This window comes from Gorilla gorilla, chromosome 2 (genome assembly GCF_029281585.2).
Source record: "Gorilla gorilla gorilla isolate KB3781 chromosome 2, NHGRI_mGorGor1-v2.1_pri, whole genome shotgun sequence".
NCBI lineage: Eukaryota > Metazoa > Chordata > Mammalia > Primates > Hominidae > Gorilla > Gorilla gorilla.
The window spans coordinates 55,287,970-55,308,925 of record NC_086017.1 but is presented as its reverse complement, the minus strand read 5'-3'; the positions used below and the strand labels follow the sequence as shown (position 1 = coordinate 55,308,925).

The 20,956-nt window shown below is 41.4% G+C and overlaps 1 protein-coding gene across 6 annotated transcripts in view; it reads right to left on the bottom strand.

Moving 5' to 3' along the window:
* LARS2 (leucyl-tRNA synthetase 2, mitochondrial) overlaps nucleotides 1-20,956 on the bottom strand; it is a 159,835-nt gene that overhangs the window by 132,930 nt on the left and 5,949 nt on the right. For all 6 annotated transcript variants that reach the window (XM_004033987.5, XM_055382177.2, XM_019024629.4 and 3 more), the window contains 2 exons: nucleotides 20,667-20,921; nucleotides 14,975-15,103 (listed from right to left, as the gene is read on the bottom strand). In XM_004033987.5, coding sequence (XP_004034035.4) covers nucleotides 14,975-15,103; nucleotides 20,667-20,900 — 363 coding nt within the window. In that variant the 5' untranslated portion in view covers nucleotides 20,901-20,921. The remainder of the gene's footprint in view (nucleotides 1-14,974; nucleotides 15,104-20,666; nucleotides 20,922-20,956) is intronic.

Here is a 20,956-nt window from a genome sequence, read left to right as displayed (position 1 = left end):
TCACCTTCTAGAAGATATTTTCATTCTCCAAAGAACAAGGAATCACAAATCTTCAAGCACAAAGAAGCTTTTGAGATATATCCTCTACCCCCCAACCCCTTATTTGACTGTTCAAGCAACTGTGGCCCAGCAGGAGTGAGGAGTCTAGAAGCAATTACCTTAAGCAAGCCCAGGCCAGTAAGGCATTCTTGTCTGCAAATGAGTGGCCAGTCACAGCTGAGCTGGCAGCTTCACTATCAAGCTCTCTCAAACTACATGCCATGAGCAGGAAAAATGGTTTGACACATCTGCTGTGGCATCAGGGGACAGTCTCAGGAAGCCAGGCTCCCTGCCCCTGTCAGGAAAGACACACTGCTTACAAAATTCAGTCCCCTACCATTCTCTGAAACTGAATCCAGCCACAAAACCACAGACGCCACTTCTTTCTGAAGCCTGCCTGTGGGGAAGGACTGATCAAGAAGACTCTGATATTTCTATTATAGAAAACAGCCCATTCCAGTTGACCCTCTTATTTCCTATCAAGTTCATGGGCTGTCAACCTGGGGTAAGTTTTATTTTGCTGCCTTTTTTTTTTTTTTTTTTTTTAAGAGACAGGGTCTTGTTTGGTTGCCGAGGCTGAAGTGCAGTGGCGCCACGATCGGTTCACTGTAATCTCGAACTCCTGGCTGCAAGCTATCCTTCTCCCTCCCAAAGTGCCAGGATTACAGGCATGAGCCACTGCCCCCGGCCCCTTACTTTGCTTTTTGATCATGCAGAGAAGCTAGGCTTATGTTCACACACATTTCCTTAAAATAATGACGAATACTGAGAGGCACTTACTGGCACCACCTCACCACACACGCATATCGGAATGGGACATTTTCAACTAAAGAAATAGGTCTTGTTTTCTTCCATAATTACATATTCACCATAATTTGGTAAGTAGAGAAAAATAGAAGAAAATAAGACTCACCTGTTATTCTACCATACAGCCATACGTACCAGTTACATGTGGTAAATTTGTATCTAATGTTTAAAAATTGAGAATATATTATTTATATATGTATTTTTTATCTCCTGTTTTTTCACTGTACATGCTGTCAATGCAGCCTGTTAGCGACTGCTTTGAATTACCAGCTATATTTGCTTTCCTAAAAGTTATTTCCATTTTTCACCATTATAAAAAAGGCCAGGATGAACATTCTTGGGCATAAATCTTTGTATATAGTCTTAACATTTCCTTTAGAAAAATTTCTAGAAGTGCAACTACAGGGTAAAAGGGTATGAAAAATTTTAAGACGTTTGACATATACAGCCAAATGGCATCCCCAGAAAGACTGCAGCGAACCACACTTCCACCTGCATATGAGCACCCAGAGTTTTCCTCCATCTTTATGTCCAGCACAAGCACACTTGTACTACCCACTGGCCACCTATGCCTCAGGTCCCATAAGCACTTACACTTCAAAGTGTCCCAACCTAGGTGCATCTTGCAATCCCAGTCGCCAGATCTGTTCTCTCCTAAGCCCCTGTCTTAGCAGACAGCAGTAAGAGAACAGGCATACCGCTTCCAGTGGTTGGAGTCACTTACCTTAAAGGCATACTTCCACTATGCACATTAATATTTTTTAAGTTGATTTTTAGTAGTCTGATGAAACAATTCCATCTAAAGAACTGAGACCATCTCTCTAAAATAGAGCTGCTCTTACTCCTTTGGCTAGTGCATAGGAAATGCTAACAAAGGCTTGTTCTCCAGGAGCCTGTTGAGGGCAAAGGTCCTAAATCTAACTCTGCCTGTTTACTATCAGTGGAGCCTGAGGCACAATACTTACTAATTCTGAGTCTCAACTATAAATGGTGACTGAAAGCAGCTACCTTGAATTATTGAGCATGACATGTTCATGATGTCTGTGGCACATCTAGCATGGTGCCCAGCACAGCACAGGCACCCAATAAATGGCAACACTTGCTGCTGTGGCCGCTGCAGCTGTCTGCTTTCTTGATCTTTAGCATCTCACAGCATCGCACATCACTGATTCCCTTACTACAATTTCAGCCTCCATCTCTTTGGCCACATTTAACATAGTTGCTTTCTGACAAGAGGACGGAAGATGTTAATACCTGAATCTCACACAGATCCTCACACAAACATGTACATTCCTAAGGGTGGGTTACTTCTAACAAGCCTCTGCAGAAGGTTGGTGCTAGGCATTGGAAGTTCTTACCCAAATCGAATGGACCACACAGGCTCAAAGGGCCAATCAAGTACTTGGCCCCCTTTTCAGTAGAAGAGGCCCAGCAGTGCTTCTTTCCTGAATAATTAATGATTCACATCAGGTGCTTCGATTAAAAGCAGCCCGGCTGTTCTTGCCACAGCTGATTGGACCAGGAGCAGTCCATCAGCAGAAGGCAGCCATCTGTGCACTGGAAGGATGGGGCCTGCCTCCAACTGCCCCAGGCAAGGACTCTGCCCTACAGTAGACTTTGCCATATTGAAGGTGGTGGTGGATGTGACCCACTCAAAACTGCTTTCTGTAAGGGATATGTGCTTAGTGAACAAGCAGTCCTGTGGACCTCTCAAGCTTGCTGTTGCCCCAGGGGCGGCTGGCTTGCCACATCCTATGCTGCATTTCCCAGTTTTGGGAATCTGGGACACCTTGGATTTCCAGGCTGAGATGATCCCAAGCTACTATCTTCAATTCCTGCATCCACACCCATCCTGAGGTCAATCAGAATAGGCTGCTTTTCTTTTTACATAAGTTGATGTTTTTTCAAATTACAAACGTAATACAAGCTTAATTTAACAAATGAAATGGCACAATACAATGATAAATAAAGGCAAAGTTTATTTTTAACTCCTGGTCACTACTCGTCAATGATGTAACCAATAACACCAGCCTTTGTTTCCTTCCACATCCATCTCCCCACTCAAATACATACATACAAACATATGTACACATATATAGGAGCCTGCTTATTTGCTTTCATGAAATAGAATCTTTGCAGAGAAAAGGGAATGTTTACACACTCTTGGTGGGAGCGTAAATTGGTTCAACCATTGTGGAAACTAGTGTAGGGATTCTTCAAAAAGCTGACAACAGAATTACCATTTGACCCAGCAATCCTATTACTAGGTATATACCCAAAGGATTATAAATTGTTCTGTCATACAGACACATCCACACGTATGTTCACTGCAGCACTATTCACAATAGCAAAGACGTGGACTCAACCTAAATGACCATCAATGGTAGACTGGATAAAGAAAATGTGGTACGTTTACAGCATAGAATACTATGCAGCCGTAAAAAAAGAACAAGATCATGTCCTCTGCAGCAACATGGATGGAGCTGGAGCCATTATCCTCAGCAAACTAATGCAGGCCAAAAAACAAATACCACATGTTCTCACTTATAAGTGGGAGCTAAATGATAAGAACACACAGACACAAAGGGGAACAACAGACACTGGGGCCTACCTGAGGGTGGTGGGTGGGAGGAGGGAGAGAAGCAGAAAAAATAACTATTGGGTACTAGGCTTAGTAGCTGGGTCACAAAATAATCCAGGTAAACTCTGGCAGGAGTATAGCTATATAACCTGCACATGTACTCCTGAACCTAAAATAAATTTTTTTAAAAAGTTAAAAAGCTTATTTTAAAAAGAGAAAGAAAATAGAAATGATTATATACATTATTTTATGACCTTTTTTCATTTAAATTATATCAGGGATCTCTGCACAAAATATATAAGTGTGCATTGTGGGAGTTCAGTCAGGCTGGTGGGAAAAACTTTGAGATGAAGTTATAGGATATAGACACAAATCTTCTTGGAAGGCTGGAAGGTTTTGCAAAAGTCTCAGGATAGGGTTATGGCTGAAAGCTGCCTAATCCTTACCTTGAGTAAATGGCTTAAAGTAGGTACAAAGGAATGTAGTTTATCTAAATAGCTTGTTTACTCATGTGATCCTAAGACCAACCTTTGATCAACCTCGGGTGCATAACTGCTCTCTACTAGGGGTGTCGGGAACCAGGTCAATTTTCCTATAGTGGTGTTTACTCAAAGCCTTTGTCATTGAATGTGTGCTGAATAAATGCCGGCAGGGCCAGTGAGTCAGGGCCTCGGCTGCAACTCTTTACAGCACTCTCCTTGGAGTCTGTAAGTGGCCCAGATGCTCAGCTGGACTGACAGGCATACTATCTGTGTCAGCGTACGTTATTCATTTGTTGCTGGGTCAGGGTCTGTGAGTTAGACCCCCGCAGTGCATACATGTCTTTTCTAAAAATTCTAACATTCCCTGAGTATATCTATTCTATGCAGTTTTCAGAAACTGACTGGACATATCCCAATCCAGTTGAGACTTGAGGTCTCTTTTCCTCTTACTAAATGTGGCAGACCCAAAGCATTTCATCCTCTCAAACAGCATCTTCCCCTTCTAGGAAACTGTTCTGCGTCCAACTTAATATAGTGTTAGTATGAACTGCCAATCTTAAAAACCCATCCCCCTGGCTAGAGAGAGAGGCAAGTGCCTGAATCTTTCCCCAGACAGCTCTAGGCTTGTACGGAGTAAGGCGGAATGCTGGAGGAGGACAGGACTCTCTTTTCTCCTTGGTCAGAAGCCATAAGGGCTTCAGGTGGCTCTGCCCCCTAGCTTGTAGAAATGTCTGAGAAAATAAAGCTGGCATGTGGAGAGAAGCAGAAATAGGAAGTGGAGAGAGACTGGGGAAATTGATGTACTTCAAGGACCTAGTACCAATACCCAGTGGGCCCAGCTCCTACATTTCCTTTGATTCTGTGAGTTTCAGGATCTGTAAAAACAAAGCCTCCTTTTTGCTTAAGCTGGTCTAAGCTGGGTTTTTAGTCCATGGTAGACAAGAATCATGACTAAAACAAACACTGTTTAGGCTACAATTTTCACTTGAATATTGCTTGATCTATAGATGACAAACATTCTTCTGTGTTTGCTACTAAGTTCTGCAATTCTTTCTCTTTTTCTTTTTAAATTTCAAGAGCAAAAAAAAAAAAAAAAAGAATCCAATGCTGGGGATATGGGCAGTATTACTAGAAAGTTCTGCAATACTTCAAGGACAACACCTGAGCAGCTTCCAGCTGTGCTTTAAATTCTCCTAGGGCTGTGTCACTGGCAGAATAACGTAACTGTTGCGTAACTGTTCCACAAGAAAGGGGGGAAACTTAATTACCACTTGGTTTCTTTGTCAGAACTGCCAAAATGGCACCAATTCAATGTTTCTGCCTATTAACATTCTGTTAGGTGCCGTCCATATTTTTAAATAAAGGCAATACAGAGACTGTCACAAAAACCAGCCTAGATTTACATAATACACTTATTCATTTCTATTTTTGTTTTCAGATAGAATTAACATGGAAAGATATTCTTAGCTTACATGTTATCTAAGCTGTCCATGACAATAAAGTTAGAAAAATCTCAAAGTTTCTTAATATTTCAGATTCTTACCAAAAATTAACAAAAAAACAAATGTTTGCCCTAGAGAGAATAACAGAATCAGATTGTGGGAAGGCCTTTTTGCATCTTGAAGTCAGAATTGTTCTTCCCACCATGAGCCAGAGCACTGGAATAAATGTCTCTGTGAGCCAAATTTCCACAAAATTGGAAAGGGTCTCTTTGTTTCTATACCCTGGGTTTCCTAGAGCCCAGTGACCAAGAGCAAAGCTCACTTTTGTTCTATAAGATGATTCACCACTGTCAAGGGGGAAACAAAGTGAAGACCTACAACAGGATTACAAAATACCAAAGCTTGTCCCTTCCCCCACAGAGAGCAGCTTCTATTTTTTGGTCAAGTTGTTATGGCCTATTTACGTGAAAGACACTGGGTCAGGTGCTTCCCTTGCCAGCCTTGTACATGTCTCATGCACCGTTCGGATCAAATACCTCTAGATACATAGTACACTTTCTTGCCCTTGATTTCTCTATGGCCAAGATTGTCCATTCACTGGGAAGAACTCCAAACTCTCCTGTTAGGTTTTAGAATTCCAATTCCTTTCTTTCTATCACCATAACTTATTTTAATCCATCCACAGTTGAAAAAGTAACTGAACTGAAATGAACTTACAGCTCACATGTGCTAACTACGCAATTTCCCTAAAAAAAAAATAAAAATAAAAATAAATTATTGGCATCTCTATTTATATGCTTGAGCCCACCTGAACCCTCTCAACTTCCTAGAAGTTAACTTCTTGGACATGAATGCATTCTGCAGCTTCAGAACATTTTTTCCACGTATTTTATTTTTAAAAACATCTACTGAAAATACACTTTGAAATATGTATCATGTCAATTTGGAAAGATAGGAATGTGACATCACAGAGGGTGGCAGAAGACTACTAATGATAATTTTGAAATAATAAATGTAATACTACTCAGAGATGGAATCAAGAAAAAGTACCAGTAGCTATAACTTGGAAATCCATAAAATAAACTTCCAAAGTCTGAAAAACCATCATTTCCACCTGGTTCGTTTAACTAATACTCTATATGTTTAAAGTTGAGTGGGAAGCCAAGGAAATGGGTGAATCTATCTAGCAGTTTGGAAGAGCAGGGCATTACCACAATCTCTAGACTGCAGAGACAAAGTGAGAAAGCAGAGTTAACAAAGCCCAAAGGCTGATCTCAGCTGCAGAAGCTCAAACAGGCTGGACTGCCCAGATGGAACTAGATTAGTGAAGACCAAACCAGGGCACAGAGAGAGAGAGAAAGAGAGAGAGAGAGAAATTTTCTGGCCTCTCCCTTTCTCCTGTCCTCCAATGTTACCAGGATTTCCTATTGTTCAAAACCAGGAGGGGGCCAGCTTGGGAACCGGACCTGCAGGAGTCAGCCCTTCTGCCGTACAAAAAGCAAGGGATGGATCTAACAGCAAACTGGTCAAGGACCAGCACAAGAACGCTAGCAGGACTGCATAACCTGCCTTACTTTGAGATCAGAGAGGAGTGGGGGCCAGCTGTTACCATGGAAGACCAGGAGTTACTGATGACAAAAACACAGGGGTCAGAGCCCTGGCCAGGGGGTGAGGCCCGGTAGCCACATGGCCATGGCACACCCGGGTGGGGCCTTCTGCCCACCCCTGCCCTGCTCCAGGGTGAGCCTTGGTGTCTCAGAGTTGGCAGGCAGGATGGATGGCAAGCAAACTAAAAGAAGTAGAAGAAAGAGATGCAGGAGAAAACACAGTTCCATATGACAGACAGAGAAGGCTCTAAAGGCATATAACCTGGAAAATGCCAGAGGTCACTGACTGGGGACGGGGGGGGCCTTATGTAGAAATGGGTGCCCAAAGGGGACTACAGACTTATCTATGTTGTATTTCTTTTTGTTATAGGTGGAATATGGAAATTCATGTACAATTTTAAAATATATTTTTTAAAAGAAGGAATTATTTTAAAGAGGCAAAGATATAGTTGTTCATCCGACACAAGAAGTAAGACTGAGTAGAGTTTGGCGATGGAAGGGAAGGAAGCCCAGGCAGCTGGTCATCTGCCTTCCCAGTAGAGAGGGAAGCAGCATAACTGTTACTATGAAAGGGCCAACCAGTTCTCTAGGGATTACCAGCTTTCTCTCCCTTTCATCAAAACAAAATTTTATATTTGAAACCAATTCAGCTTCTAATTGAGAGCAACCATGGTTACTGCTTCTCCAAAAACTGCTATTTTCAGAGTGTCATGGTGTCTTTGGAGTATGTTCAACACTTCTTATTTCCAAGAAATGAGAAACACAATATTTAATTTTGTTTAGCAAGTGTAATAACTCACCATTATTACAGATTGGGGATAAAAATCAAGTGAATACTTCAGATTATAAAAACCAAATGACAGTACCTAGGCCCAAAGCAGCAGACCTCCTCTGGGAATGTGGAGGGATGTGACAGGCAGATAAATCAGCCAGTTTCCAGTCAAGGCACTGGACCAGCAGTTCGTTCTCTCCTTCGAAGGACATCTGAGAGGATATGCCCTGGAAATTCACTATCTACTTTCAGATGCTACAGAGATTTGCAAATTTGAAAACTAAATGCCATGCTATGCACTCTCCGGGCACTTCATAAACACTTGTTGACTGACTGGCAAACTGAAAACTGATGGAACGTACATTATTGTTTACTTGCTAAGAACTTCCCTTGCTTCCTGATATTTGTGGATAATTATATTATGATTATGCAGCTGCCAGACACATAGCCTCAATTTTCCTCCTCCTCCGCAGTGAATAGCAAAAAGGCCCAAGCAGAAAACTCTTCTACTTGGGCAATGCCTGGTGGCTTTTTGCCTGAGACAAATTATTCCAAGCCCAACTCTGTGAGGGGGACTTGGCACCTTGATGCTTTTATCACCCGGCTTCTGGACCAGAAGGTGCTGGGGAGACCAGCCGAGGTGGGAGGTGGGGAATTTTATTTTCCAACCATCTGTGCATACAACATATGAAAACACAACAAAATCACCATATGGAGCTAAGTTTTAAATATGTCATCAGGCATTCTATGAGTTGAAGAAGAAACCGATTGGCAGTACAGCCTTTTCTGATTACTGAAAGAGAATAATTTATCTCTGGCTTCAAATGGCCCCTGCTCAAACATCCAAACCTCAGGACTCTCTTTTTATTGCTAGTATTAATTGGGTTACACTTGAAAATTGCATATTGTTTTTAGAGGGTTTTCTCAGCGATCATCTCACATACACAAACCTCACAACAAATCCATGATGCAGGTAGGGCAGACACCATCACCGCTTTGACTAACCCCCTGTTTCCTAATTGATTCATCACCCCCAAACCACCTGCCCCTCTACATACACAGTCCACATCTAATCTGTGTGTGTCTGCTCAGCTGCTTGTGACCTTTAGTTTTCTTCTCATTTCAATGGGATGTATTTTCCAACCTAGAGAACCATGTCCATTTGGCTCTGTGGAGCATCCGATCCCATTCATGTAAGTGCCAAATCTGGGAGAGCACTTACATCAGAACTACCTGAAATGCTGATTTAAATACCAATTCCTGAGCCTCACTCAGGACTATATCGCAACCTGCCTTTTTAGCAAACTCTTCAGGGGATCATTACGCACCCTAAAGTTTAAGAATCATGGACACACAGAGAAATTTTTACAGAGCATAAATGGTTGGATGCCAAACTTGATGGCAACAACTTCATGTTCTGAGCAATGTTTCTCAAATTCCACAGGCTCCCATTGAGAGGTCTGCTAGTCTCCCTGATGGTTTCTAAATGTATACTTTTACATCAATAATTTTTAAAAAGATCACCCAAGATAAGAATATTCTGGGTCAACTAGATCACCTTAGGCGGGGGTCATTGGAGCTGTTCACAAACATTTTGATCCTCCTCACCATCCTGGCACATGGTGGGAATATTCTTTACCCTCTTTGAGGTTGGATGTGGCCATGCCAGTGGAAGTGACTTGAGTCCAAGTGGAAGATTTAAGAGCCAGTGGGGATTCACTATACCCCCTTCTCCCAGCCACAGAGATGGGGAGGCACTCACTGAGGTAAGAACAGCCATCATCCAGGTCCTGACTACCTTGAACTGAGCCCTCCTGCTAGGCATGTAGCAAAAGCAAGAAACAAAATTTTGTTGTTTTAAGCCACTGAGATTTGGGGATTGTTTATTATAGCAGCATGGTCTAATTTTTCCTGATTGATGAACCTGATCACCAAGAACTAGCCCATGAATTGGGTGTCTGGGGTTGCCTTTGTATTTATAATCATCTAAATGTCAAGTAATCACCTAGAATGACAGAGTTTAACTTTTAATTCAATATTTACCAAACTTGAGCCCAAGGATTTTGTCACTGAGATACGTGAGTTCTAAAGTTTGAGAAACATTATTCTGGGCTATATATGCACAATGAACACTTAATCCAGACTTAAACAAAGGAGTTGTATGCTTTTAAAAACATCCATTGAATCAATCAACTCACAAACAGTTGAGGCTTATTAGATTATAAACTCCTTGGGAACAAAGGAGTTGTTATCTTATAGGCTGTTAGGAACAAAGGAGTTGTTAGGTCTTATAGGCTGTAGATCTAAAAACATGTTAGTTACATTTGACCATTAAAAACCTGACATGATGGTTGGGTGTGGTGGCTCATGCCTGTAATCCTAGCCCTTTGGGAGGCCAAGATGGGAGGATTGCTTGAGGCCAGGAGTTCAAGACCAGCCTGATCAACATAGCGAGACCCCATCTTGTATAAAGAAAAAGAAAAAAAAAAAAACTTGACATGCTAACACAAAAGAAGTTAGAAAGACCTTCCCTGCCACTGAGAAGCTTATATTACTGGGCAGATAAAACAACATGTGGATGACATATAGACCTCCCTAGTTTGTGGTTCTGACTATAAGTGCTAAATTATTTCATAACAAATGTGAACTGGAGAATTGAGGGATGGGTTTAAGGTAGAAGTAAGAATTTAAATAGACTTTGAAAAATAGCAAGGACTGGCCGGACACAGTGGCTCACACCTGTAATCCCAGCACTTTGAGAGGCCGAGGCAGGCTGATCACCTGAGATCAGGAGTTCTAGACCAGCCTGGCCAACATGGTGAAACCCTATCTCTACAAAAATTAGCCGGGTGTGGTGGCGTGTATCTGTAATCCCAGCTACTCGGGAGGCTGAGGCAGGAGAACTGCTTGAACCTGGGAGGCAGAGATAATGCTGTTCTTAGTGTGCCTTAGAACTATTTCATTTATCTCCATTCAAGAATAGAGCTGGTGTTCAATGATTACTTACTGACTAAATTAATCAATACATGTGGCAGACCCTGTTTGGCAGGCCCAGATTAGATATTCCTTCCCTGCTTAGAGTGAGGATCGTTAAACTTGAGTCCAAGTCTATTCAGTCTCAGGGACCAATCCTGACACTGGGCAGGAAAGATTTTAAAATGACAAGGAAGCTCAACAGACTTTCTTTCACATTACTGACAATGAAACCAAGATTTGTTTCTCTTTTCCCACATCACTTAAAAATGACCAGACAAGTTTTCACCAGATTTGGTGTTGTATCTGAGATGCTGTGACTTAAATATGAACTATGAAAATTAATAAGAAATTAATTTCAGGAGAACCTAGAGAACACCCTGAAAAGAGGGCTTGCTATCTTAAACACAGCAACTGAAACTGTGAAACAAAAAGACAACCTTAGGTATCTGCTGATCACACAGACTAAGAAACCATCAACCAAATAACAAATAGTGGTTTCAACCATAAGAAGCAAATCAAGCCACAGGATGGATAATATGAATTACAAGATTCATTTATTAAATGGTGACGAATCACCTTCCTAAGCAGCTCTGAGGAATAAGATCAGTATAAATAATAATTACAGCTGTCACTTATTATGGGATTATTATGCGCCAGATACAAGCACTATCTCATCTAATCCTCATAACCCTGTGAGGAATAAAGTATTGTTATCCCTATGTTAAAGATTAAGAAAGTGGGATACAGGGACATTAAATGACTCTGTAGAGTCGCTTGGCTAGAAAGTGGTAGGTTCAAATCTAGGTTGTTTAATTTCTGGGTCTAGCCTGACCTTAGGCTTCAGATATGGTAGGAGGACTCCTTGTCTTTTGGGCCTGAGCTGCCTGCAAGGGTACCAGTTCCTCTGGGCCTGGAGCTCTGCCTTGAGCCTCCTCTGTAACATCTCATCCTATCCAAGGAAATTAGAATCCCACCTACAAGCCCCTCAACCACCTGTTTTGCTAACAGGCTTCCCTGCACCCTATCATAAATGTACAGTTGCTATAAAAGCTTAACTGTCCCAAGGCGGGCGGATCATCTGAGGTCAGGAGTTCGAGACCAGCCTGACCAACATGGTGAAACCCCGTCTCTACTAAAATACAAAAATTAGCTGAGTGTGGTGGTGGGTGCCTGTAATCTCAGCTACTTGGAAGGCTGAGGCAGGAGAATTGCTTGAACCCAGGAGGCAGAGGTTGCAGTGAGCCGAGATCGCACCATTGCACTCCAGCCTGGGCAACAAGAGCGAAGCTCCACCTCAAAAAACAAACAAAAAAAAGCTTAATTGTCGGCAATTTGCCTGCACTCACTAATTGTCCGAAATAAGTTGGCGTAAGTTAAAAAAAATTTAGACAAATCTAATTAAAGAATCACAACTAGATTCTTTATCACAGTGAGATAAACAATTGTCTTTATCTTTATCTTTAGGCAAAGAGCCAATTCATTCTGTCCCACATCTTTCTTTTTTCTTTTTTTTTTTTTGTTTTTGGAGATGGAGTTTCGCTCTTGTTGCCCAGGCTGGAGTGCAATGGCGTGATCTTGGCTCACTGCAACCTCTGCCTCCCAGGTTCAAGCAATTCTCCTGCCTCAGCCTCCCGAGTAGCTCAGATTACAAGCACGGGCCACCATGCCTGGCTAATTTTGTATTTTTAGTAGAGATGGGGTTTCTCCATGTTGGTCAGGCTGGTCTTGACCTCCCGACCTCAGGTGATCTGCCCACTTCGGCCTCCCAAAGTGCTGGGATTACAGGCATGAGCCACCATGCCCGGCCTGCCCCACCTCTTTCTAATAAACATAGCAGAAATAATGAAAAACAGTTATCTGGGAAAAATAACATCTGACAAAAACCAGAGAGACAAACACCCTCAGCCATCTTAAAGTGGAACACAAATCTCTGAATTTGGTAGTATAAAGTTATTTAACTCTTCAAGTGACAAAGACATTACAACGTGACCCTCTTTTAGGAATACTTCTTGCAGCCAATGTCAGCTCAGCATAAAATTTCAAACCAGTTATGACAATGGATGTACTTACCTTGCTAAAATAAAATATAAAGAACTGAGAGGCAGCAGATATCATTTGTATAGGCCCTGACAGGTTCATAGTAGCAATGGCCACTGGGGTTCCAGTAAATGTTTAATTAACAATTGGCTCTCTGGAGGAAAAGGCCATGATTTGTAGGTTTGCTGATTACCATGATGTAAATACTCCCTCAATGGCAGATTTCAAGCTGCCAAGGTGACTAATAAACACAACATTGGGCAGAGATACACATAGTTGGCTCTCAGGAGCTGGTGTGTGCAGGTTCCTGTCCACTGCTGGCAATTGCTAATACTTACTGGTTACATACTGTGTGTTAGGTATCTAAGTGCTTCATAGTCATCCTCTTTGAATCCTTATAACAGACCAATGGGGCAGGTACTATTTTATCCCTATTTTATAGATGAGAGGAAACAAGGTGTTGAAGAGGTTAATTAATTAACTACTCAAAGGCCACACAGCTTGTAAGTATTAAAAGCTGGCATTTGAATCCTGGCAGTTTGGTTCAATGGGCCATGCTCTCAGCCCTTCTTCAATACTGCCATATTTCGTAGGTGGTTAAAGAAGATATTATGATTATCCAACACCCATCTTAAAGATGATGTGTTGCTAAAGATTGCTAGTAAAGATTAGGCTCTGGGCTAGGTGCGGTAGCTCATATCTATAATCCTAGCACCTTGGGAGGCTGAGGTGGGTGGATTGCTTGAGCCCAGGGGTTCAAGACATGCCTGAACAACATGGTGAAACCCTGTCTCTACAAAAAATACAAAAAATTAGCTGAGCGTGGTGGCGCACACCTATAGTCCCAGCTACTTGGGAGACAGAGTCGGAAGTTGAGCCTGGGAGGTCGAGGCTGCAGTGAACTGTGATTGCAACCACAGCACTCCAGCCGGGGTGACAAAATGAGACCCTGTCTCAAAAAAATTTTTTAAAAAAGCAGGCAGGGGGGTAAAGAGGAATGGCCCACATCAGCCAAGGAAGGGCGTTTGTCCTCCTCTCTCACAATAAATTTCACCTCATTCTTCAAGGCCCATATCAGATTCTTTTTTTTTTAAGGTAGCGTCTCACTCTGTTGCCCAGGCTGGAGTGTAGTGACACAATTACAACTCACTGCAGCCCTGACCTCCCAGGTTCAAGTGATTCTCCCACCTCAGCCTCCTGAGTAGCTGGGACTACAGGTGTGTGCCACCACACTGAGCTAATTTTTTGTATTTTTTGTGGAGACGGGGTTTCGCTACATTGCCCAGGCTGGTCTCGAACTCCTGGGCTCAAGTAATCCTCCTGCCTGGGCCTCCCAAAGCACTGGAATTACAGGCACGAGCCAGGTGCCCAGACCAGATGTTCCTTCTTTAGTGGCACTTTCCCCAACTCCCCAGAGTTGTTACTCCCCAAATATCTTTTCTTAAAAAAATTATTTTTTTCCATTAGAAAATAAATACATGCTCTGCTGGGCATGGTGGCTCACACCTGTAATCACAGCACTTTGGGAGGCCAAGGTGGGCGGATCACGAGGCCAGGAGATCAAGACCATCCAGGCTAACACAGTGAAACCGTCTCTACTAAAAATACAAAAAATTAGCCAGGCGTGGTGGCGGGCACCTGTAGTCCCAGCTACTCGGGAGACTGAGGCAGGAGAATGGCGTGAACCTGGGAGGCGGAGGTTGCAGTGAGCTGAGACTGCGTCACTGCACTCCAGCCTGGGCGACAGAGCAAGACTCTGCCTCAAAAAAAAAAAAGAAAAGAAAAGAAAAGAAATACATGCTCAAAGAATATGGAAAATATCAAATAGAACAGAAAGAAATATCTTGCAGTCTCACCTGCCACTCATAGCACTGATGTGTATTTGTACTGTTGACCTCAGTTCGTTATACAATGATTCTCTACTCATGGGTGAGTATCTCCTGGGAAGATTATCAGTGTTATCCACATTTGTATCTACCTTTCACCCCATTCCCATCTGATCTCCACCCCAGCACAACACCCAACTCATGGCTGCCCCCCAATTAACCTAGATGCTTTATTATAATATCTTCTAATCCATAAAATGAAACACTGAGCTTTTCATGTCCATCTTCAAAGCTGTCCTAATCTTAACTAAAGTTGGTTTTCTTCATTTGTCTTGAACACATATTACTACATGCCAACCCTGCGTGTGGCAGACAAGGGCTGCTCCAGCAGGCACCTGTTCTTACCTGCATCCCTCTCATCTTCTGGAACCGTGCTATGGTGTCGCTGATGGTGTAGACACGCACATGGCCCATGTGCAGCTTACCAGAAGGATAAGGGAACATGGAAAGCACATAAAATTTTGGCTTCGATTTCTAGGAAAGAACGACAATGAGTATTTATTAAGCATTTTCTGGGAACTCTGCATGTATACATAATATTTTGGCATTTTATGCAAAGTAATAATTTAACATTTTAAAAGTTTCCTTTTAAAAAGAATGTTCCCAGAATGTAAATCAATTAAAATGTCAAAAAGCAAAATTCAAAGCCCTGGTTTAAGCTAAAGAATGTCCAAAATAATGCCAAACAACCTCTAAGTGTTAAGTACCCATATATCTTTTTTTTTTCTCTTTTAAAAACTTATTTTTTGAAAGGAATGAATTAACAGTATTTGCAGTGACCTGGGTGAGATTGGAGACTATTATTCTAAATGAAGCAACTCAGGAATGCAAAACCAAACATCTTATGTTCTCACTGATATGTGGGAGCTAAGCTATGAGGCATAAGAATGATACAATGGACTTTAGGGACTTGGGGGGAAGGGTGGAAAGGGGGGTGAAGGATAAAAGACTACAAATAGAGTACAGCCTATACTGCTTGGGTGAGGGGTGCACCAAAATCTCACAAATCACCACTAAAGAACTTACTCATGTAACCAAATACCACCTGTACCCCAAAAACCTATGGAAAAAAAAAAGAAAGAAAGAAAAGTGGTCCCAATGCAGACCCCAAGAGAGGGTTCTTGGATCTCATGCAAGAAAGAATTCAGCGCAAGTCTGTAGAAGAAAGTGAAAGCAAGATTATTAGGAAAGTAAAGGAATAAAAGAATGGCTACTCCATTAAAAAAACAAAACAAAACAAAACAAAACAAAAAAACACTTCTCTTTTAAGACAGCTTCTATCTAGGTCCTTAAAGAACTGTTTGTTTTTCCGAAGGAAGCTCTAACATACATATATCCATATAATTCAAAGAAGCAATAGTTGAATCACATAGATGTAACATCTCTAAAAATGGAGTCTCTTCCTAAATTCTCTATAGCTGCATTCTGACATAGGTTTAGCAGTAATAACAGGATCCTAAAGTACCAATTTGGGTCCTGAGTTTCCCCGTTGTATTGAGAGCCTATCTTTCAACAAAAATGTTGAAATGGGAAGGTAATGAGAAGATCTTTTTAAAAAGGGAGAAGGTTGTTGTTCTCCAGGGATGATAAATAAGCAGCCTCAGACCAGGGTTATATAACTCTCCAGCTTCCAAAGAAGCAGCTTCATCATGAGAAACATAGACAACTGTACATGTATCTGAACAGAAGGAACACAGGCCAATGAGTCCTTATTGGATCACTGACTTCTGGCATCTTAATTCTTCCCCTGGTAAAATGATGAATGTCGTCATGAGTGTGCACATGAATGGATAAGGCAAACAAAGATGGTAGTCCTTGAATTAACTCCTACTGGGGGGACCTACTGTTCACGGGGGGACCTACTGTTCAAGGGCAAGAACTGTGCTTTAGTCACCTCTTTCTCCACGCCTGCCCCCAGTGCCAGCAGGAGTTTCATAAAATGTTGGATAAATGTTCGTTGGCCTTTGTGCTCCAAAAGCCTGATAACTGGCCCCTATGGAGCACTTTTTACCCAGCAAACTTCACAAATCCTACCCAAGTAATAGGAGGGTTCCCCACACCCAAGTTTAAATTATCTCATGACAGGGTCAAGGGTGGAGGGGCTGGAGAGAAAGGAAGAGCAACAGGTAACTGGGTAACTGATTCTGTTTGGTCACTAAGGGTCAGAACTTCTGCTTTTATTTATTTCTGCCTTCTGTTTTTTCTTCCTGGCCTTATTCCCTTCCTAGAACTTTACTCCAGTTCTTTAAGAATTTGCTTCCCCCGAAGTAATGCAAACAAACACAAAACAGAATATTCATAACCCTTCTTTTATGTACATATGTGGGAGGGGGTTTTTAAATATTGTTTGCTGAATGTTCGCATGACTGATAATACACATAAACCATATATAATCAGTAGAGCAGAAGAAACCAGAAATCAGATTCTTGCCAAGGAGTTCGTAAACTTCCTTCAGCAAAGAAGTTAAACAAACCTTTAACGGAACCATTAGCACGTGGCAAAAAGAAACCCACAAAAACTAGAGTAGAACTTTTCTTTGTGCTGCCCATCCTCTAGAAATTACCAAGGAGTGTTAAGCTGCCTGAAGGAAGAGATGGGAAAAAGAGAACAATTAAGAAATCTGGATCATACACAAATTAGAAAATCATCTGGAACTGCTGAAATGACAACTACAATGGATTTATACAAACAGGATGGAAAGCAACACATTGGTCACACACTTTAATTAGAAACTGCAGATTTATAACTCTTAGGAAAACCACAGAAATCTGAGAGAGGACCTGAGATTCAGGGGTTGGTGGGAACTCAGGAACTTAATAACTGTCCTTAAGAAAGTGAGTGGCAGATAACCTTCTCAGCTTATGAGCAAGTCCTCCAAGGAGGTACAAGACTCCATTCTTTTACTTAGTGCAGAATCAGAAGAAAACTATCCACTCAATTCATGCCTTACTCCTTACAATGAATTAGGCTTATGGCTTATTCTTCAGAAATTTTTAGGAATATGGGAAAATAGCTGTTAAGAGTTCTTTGGGAGCTAGGAAAACAGTAAAATCCTTGATCTAAGCTGTTTCTAGTTTTTCATTTGAAAGTTTTTACATAAAATTATTTTTATTATACTAATGTTTGTTATGTATTTAATTTACCAATCTTGCCCCAAACATTTTCCACCTGTAATTTCTTTACTAGCATCTCTTGTTTTACATTTGTTCAATAAAGATTAAATTAATAGCAAAATCAAATGAATAATTATATACTAGCTAAGCCAAAATCCAAATCTGAGTTCATAAAAGATACATAGAAAAGTATTGTTTTCTAAAGTCTTTAATATTCATGAAGATTTCTGTTTATTACAGAAAAAGTATTCAGCTTATTGTCTGTCCCTGCCTTTTGCTTTTCTGCATGAATTAAGTCATTTTCCTCTGTGACAATGAAATGAGTTCTATCATCTGGGGGTGGAAAAGAGAGAAGGAATGATGGGAGTTTCTGTTATAATTGAGCAAGAATCTGATTGAAAGGGAAATTTTCATAATTATATAAAAGTGTAAGAATTTAAGCCTTTAAAAGATATTAAGATTTAAATGATAGGGAAAGGATGGCTTTTATAAGTGGGCCCTATTATTTTTGTCAGCTTCTGACTTTAGAAGAAAGATGACTTCTGCCTCTTTATAGATCACGCTCTGAAGCTGTGGCTGAGCCTAGAGGGTGACAGAGTAAAAGGAGCACCTCAATAGGAATCCGGAGCCCCAGTTCTGGTCCTAGCTTTGTCACTAGCTGTGAGGCCTTGGGCAAATTCTTTTGCCTTCTGGGATCAGTTTGCTAACTGTAAATCAAAGGTGAGACAAAAGAAGGTTTCTGTGTGGAAAAGCATGAGCTCAGGAATCAAACGCACATTTGATTTTGAATCCTGGCTCTGCCATGTCTTGGCAAATTACCTAAACCTTTTTCTGAGCCTCAGCTTTCTTACTCCAAAAATGAGGATAATAATACCTACCCCCTGGGTTGTTTCCGGACTAAATGAGATAATCAGTTGAAAGACAGTGGCTGGCACATGGTTAAATGCTGATTAAATGGAAATTATTTTTTAAATGATAAATATGGTGATTTCAAGACACTCCATTTCAAAAAACTTATGTGAGTGGATTTCAAGTGAATCTGATACCAGAGTGAGATCGATTATAAATGCTTCAAAATCCATGAGCATTCCGTCATAGTCTCAGGTCCTGATAGACACACCACATTCTGATCTTCGTGTATCTTTTATTTATGTACCACTTCAGTTTGTAAAATGCATTTTGTCACACATTTTCTCATTTGATTTTCAAAACAATTCTGTGAGATAAACAATGCAAGGAGCCCAGAATCCAAAACATTAAATGATGTGGCCTGGATCACACAGGTTTCCTGGGGCAGAGCCAGCATTGCAGCCCAGGCTCTGGCTCACTCACTGAGTGCTCACTCTGCTTTGCCATTCCTTGATTCAAACCCTGATAGGGGGCTGCCAGGGGATCACACACAATGCCCCTTATGCTATCTCCCCAATTACTAAAACAATTTATTTTGATCCATTTGATATTTTGAAAAACTGTATGCTTAAGAAGAATGAGATGTCACAAAATCAGTAAGCTACAACATCGAAACATTTGGAAGTCAATAAATGATTATCTAAACCAAAAGGGAAAAAAAAGCTAATTTTACTGTCCTCACTCAGAATTAAACTGCTCCTTAAGAGTTTGTTTTCAAAATCTATTAAGTTACATTAGTCTGATGATGTTGACACAAGGGCTTTTCACTTCCTAACGAGGTAGAAGTCAAGCTTTCATTGTAAAATTATGTATTACATTCACACCTTCCCTTTTTTCATTTCATTTTACTTGTTATACACTACATCTTTTTCAATAGCAATTTTTCTTTCTAACCATTGCCCAAAATCACCTTTCAGTTTAACACAAATAGCTCTCCTCCCCTTACTCATTTTTCATAACCACCAATCTCACAGAAAGAATGAATGTGATGACCGAATCAGGAGATGGGGAAAAGGCAAGTCTAGAGAGGTATGGTCTTGTGCAGCTGTACTTATTTAGCTGCTTGCCTTGGGCCTAATCTCTTTATTAAACATAGAGGGTTTGTATTATTTGACTATAACTACTACAAAGAGATGATCAGAATTTAAGAGTAAAACTCCAATCAGATTCAAACATTTCATGTAACAATCACATCTCCCAGCTGTCATTCTGACCAGTATCAAGAGGTAAGGGTTAACACGTTCCAGACTGATTCCCAGCAAGCTGGCCTCCCAGAAAAGGAACAGAGAGCACTCTGTGGAAACTGGCTGCAGCCAAGTATTATGCTTCCACCATTAATTCAGGTAGAGTGCCGAGCTGGTGTACCTGGTGCAGAAGCCAAGGGTCCACTAACTCGTGTAGCTGCTACCTCAAGGTTAGACCCTACCCCAGGTCACAACAGTGAAAGGGCTGGTATGCCCCAAACCATGATGCTAAGGCAGCAGAACAGAGTTGGAGGCTACGATTGCCAGGGAAGGGGCAGTTACTTCTCAGAACATGCAGCCAGCGAGGATCCCAGGTGCCTCTCCTAGAGTCTCAGATATGACCCTGCCAGATCCCTGTGTGCTGCCCCACCATGCAATGGACCACAAAGGACCCATCATCTGGTAGAGCTCCTATTTTGATGAGCTTCCCCTAGTAAATGTTGCTCTAGAACACCTGGTTTGCTGCTGTCTGTCATATACCTCGTGCGCAATATTACTATGTGTGCATCCACCACATTGGAAACTCTTGTAAGCACTACCCTTGTATCACCTCATTTATGCCTCCCAATCCATTTACCCCTCCCAATAGTGCAGGTGGGCACTATTATGATCACTCTCCATCTCAGATAAGAGAATTGAAGCACAGAGAAATTCAACAATTTGGTTCAAGGTCACATATTTAATATCTTATTTGAACCAGGTAGTCTAACCCCAGGGTCCAAACCTTCAACCCCTCTTCTCTACCCTCTTAGAATCTCTCAGAATACTCACATCAGCTTCTGAAATTTTGGAGGCCTGTTCTTTTATTCGTTGATGCCACCATTTCTCAACATCCTTTCTTGTCTGCAATGTATACTCTTTTGTCCACTTTCCTGTGGCACTGTAGATGCTTCTGGTACATCCGGGAATTACTCTCCTTTCCCACTTGATGACATCTGGCCCACCATTTAGCTGTCTTTTCAGAAGAGAGGCATAAAAACCCAGTCTCTGCCAAACAGAAGGCATTCTTCAGAAGGTGAGAAGGCCCTGAAAAAGAGGGCAGAAAGCACACTATGAGCTGC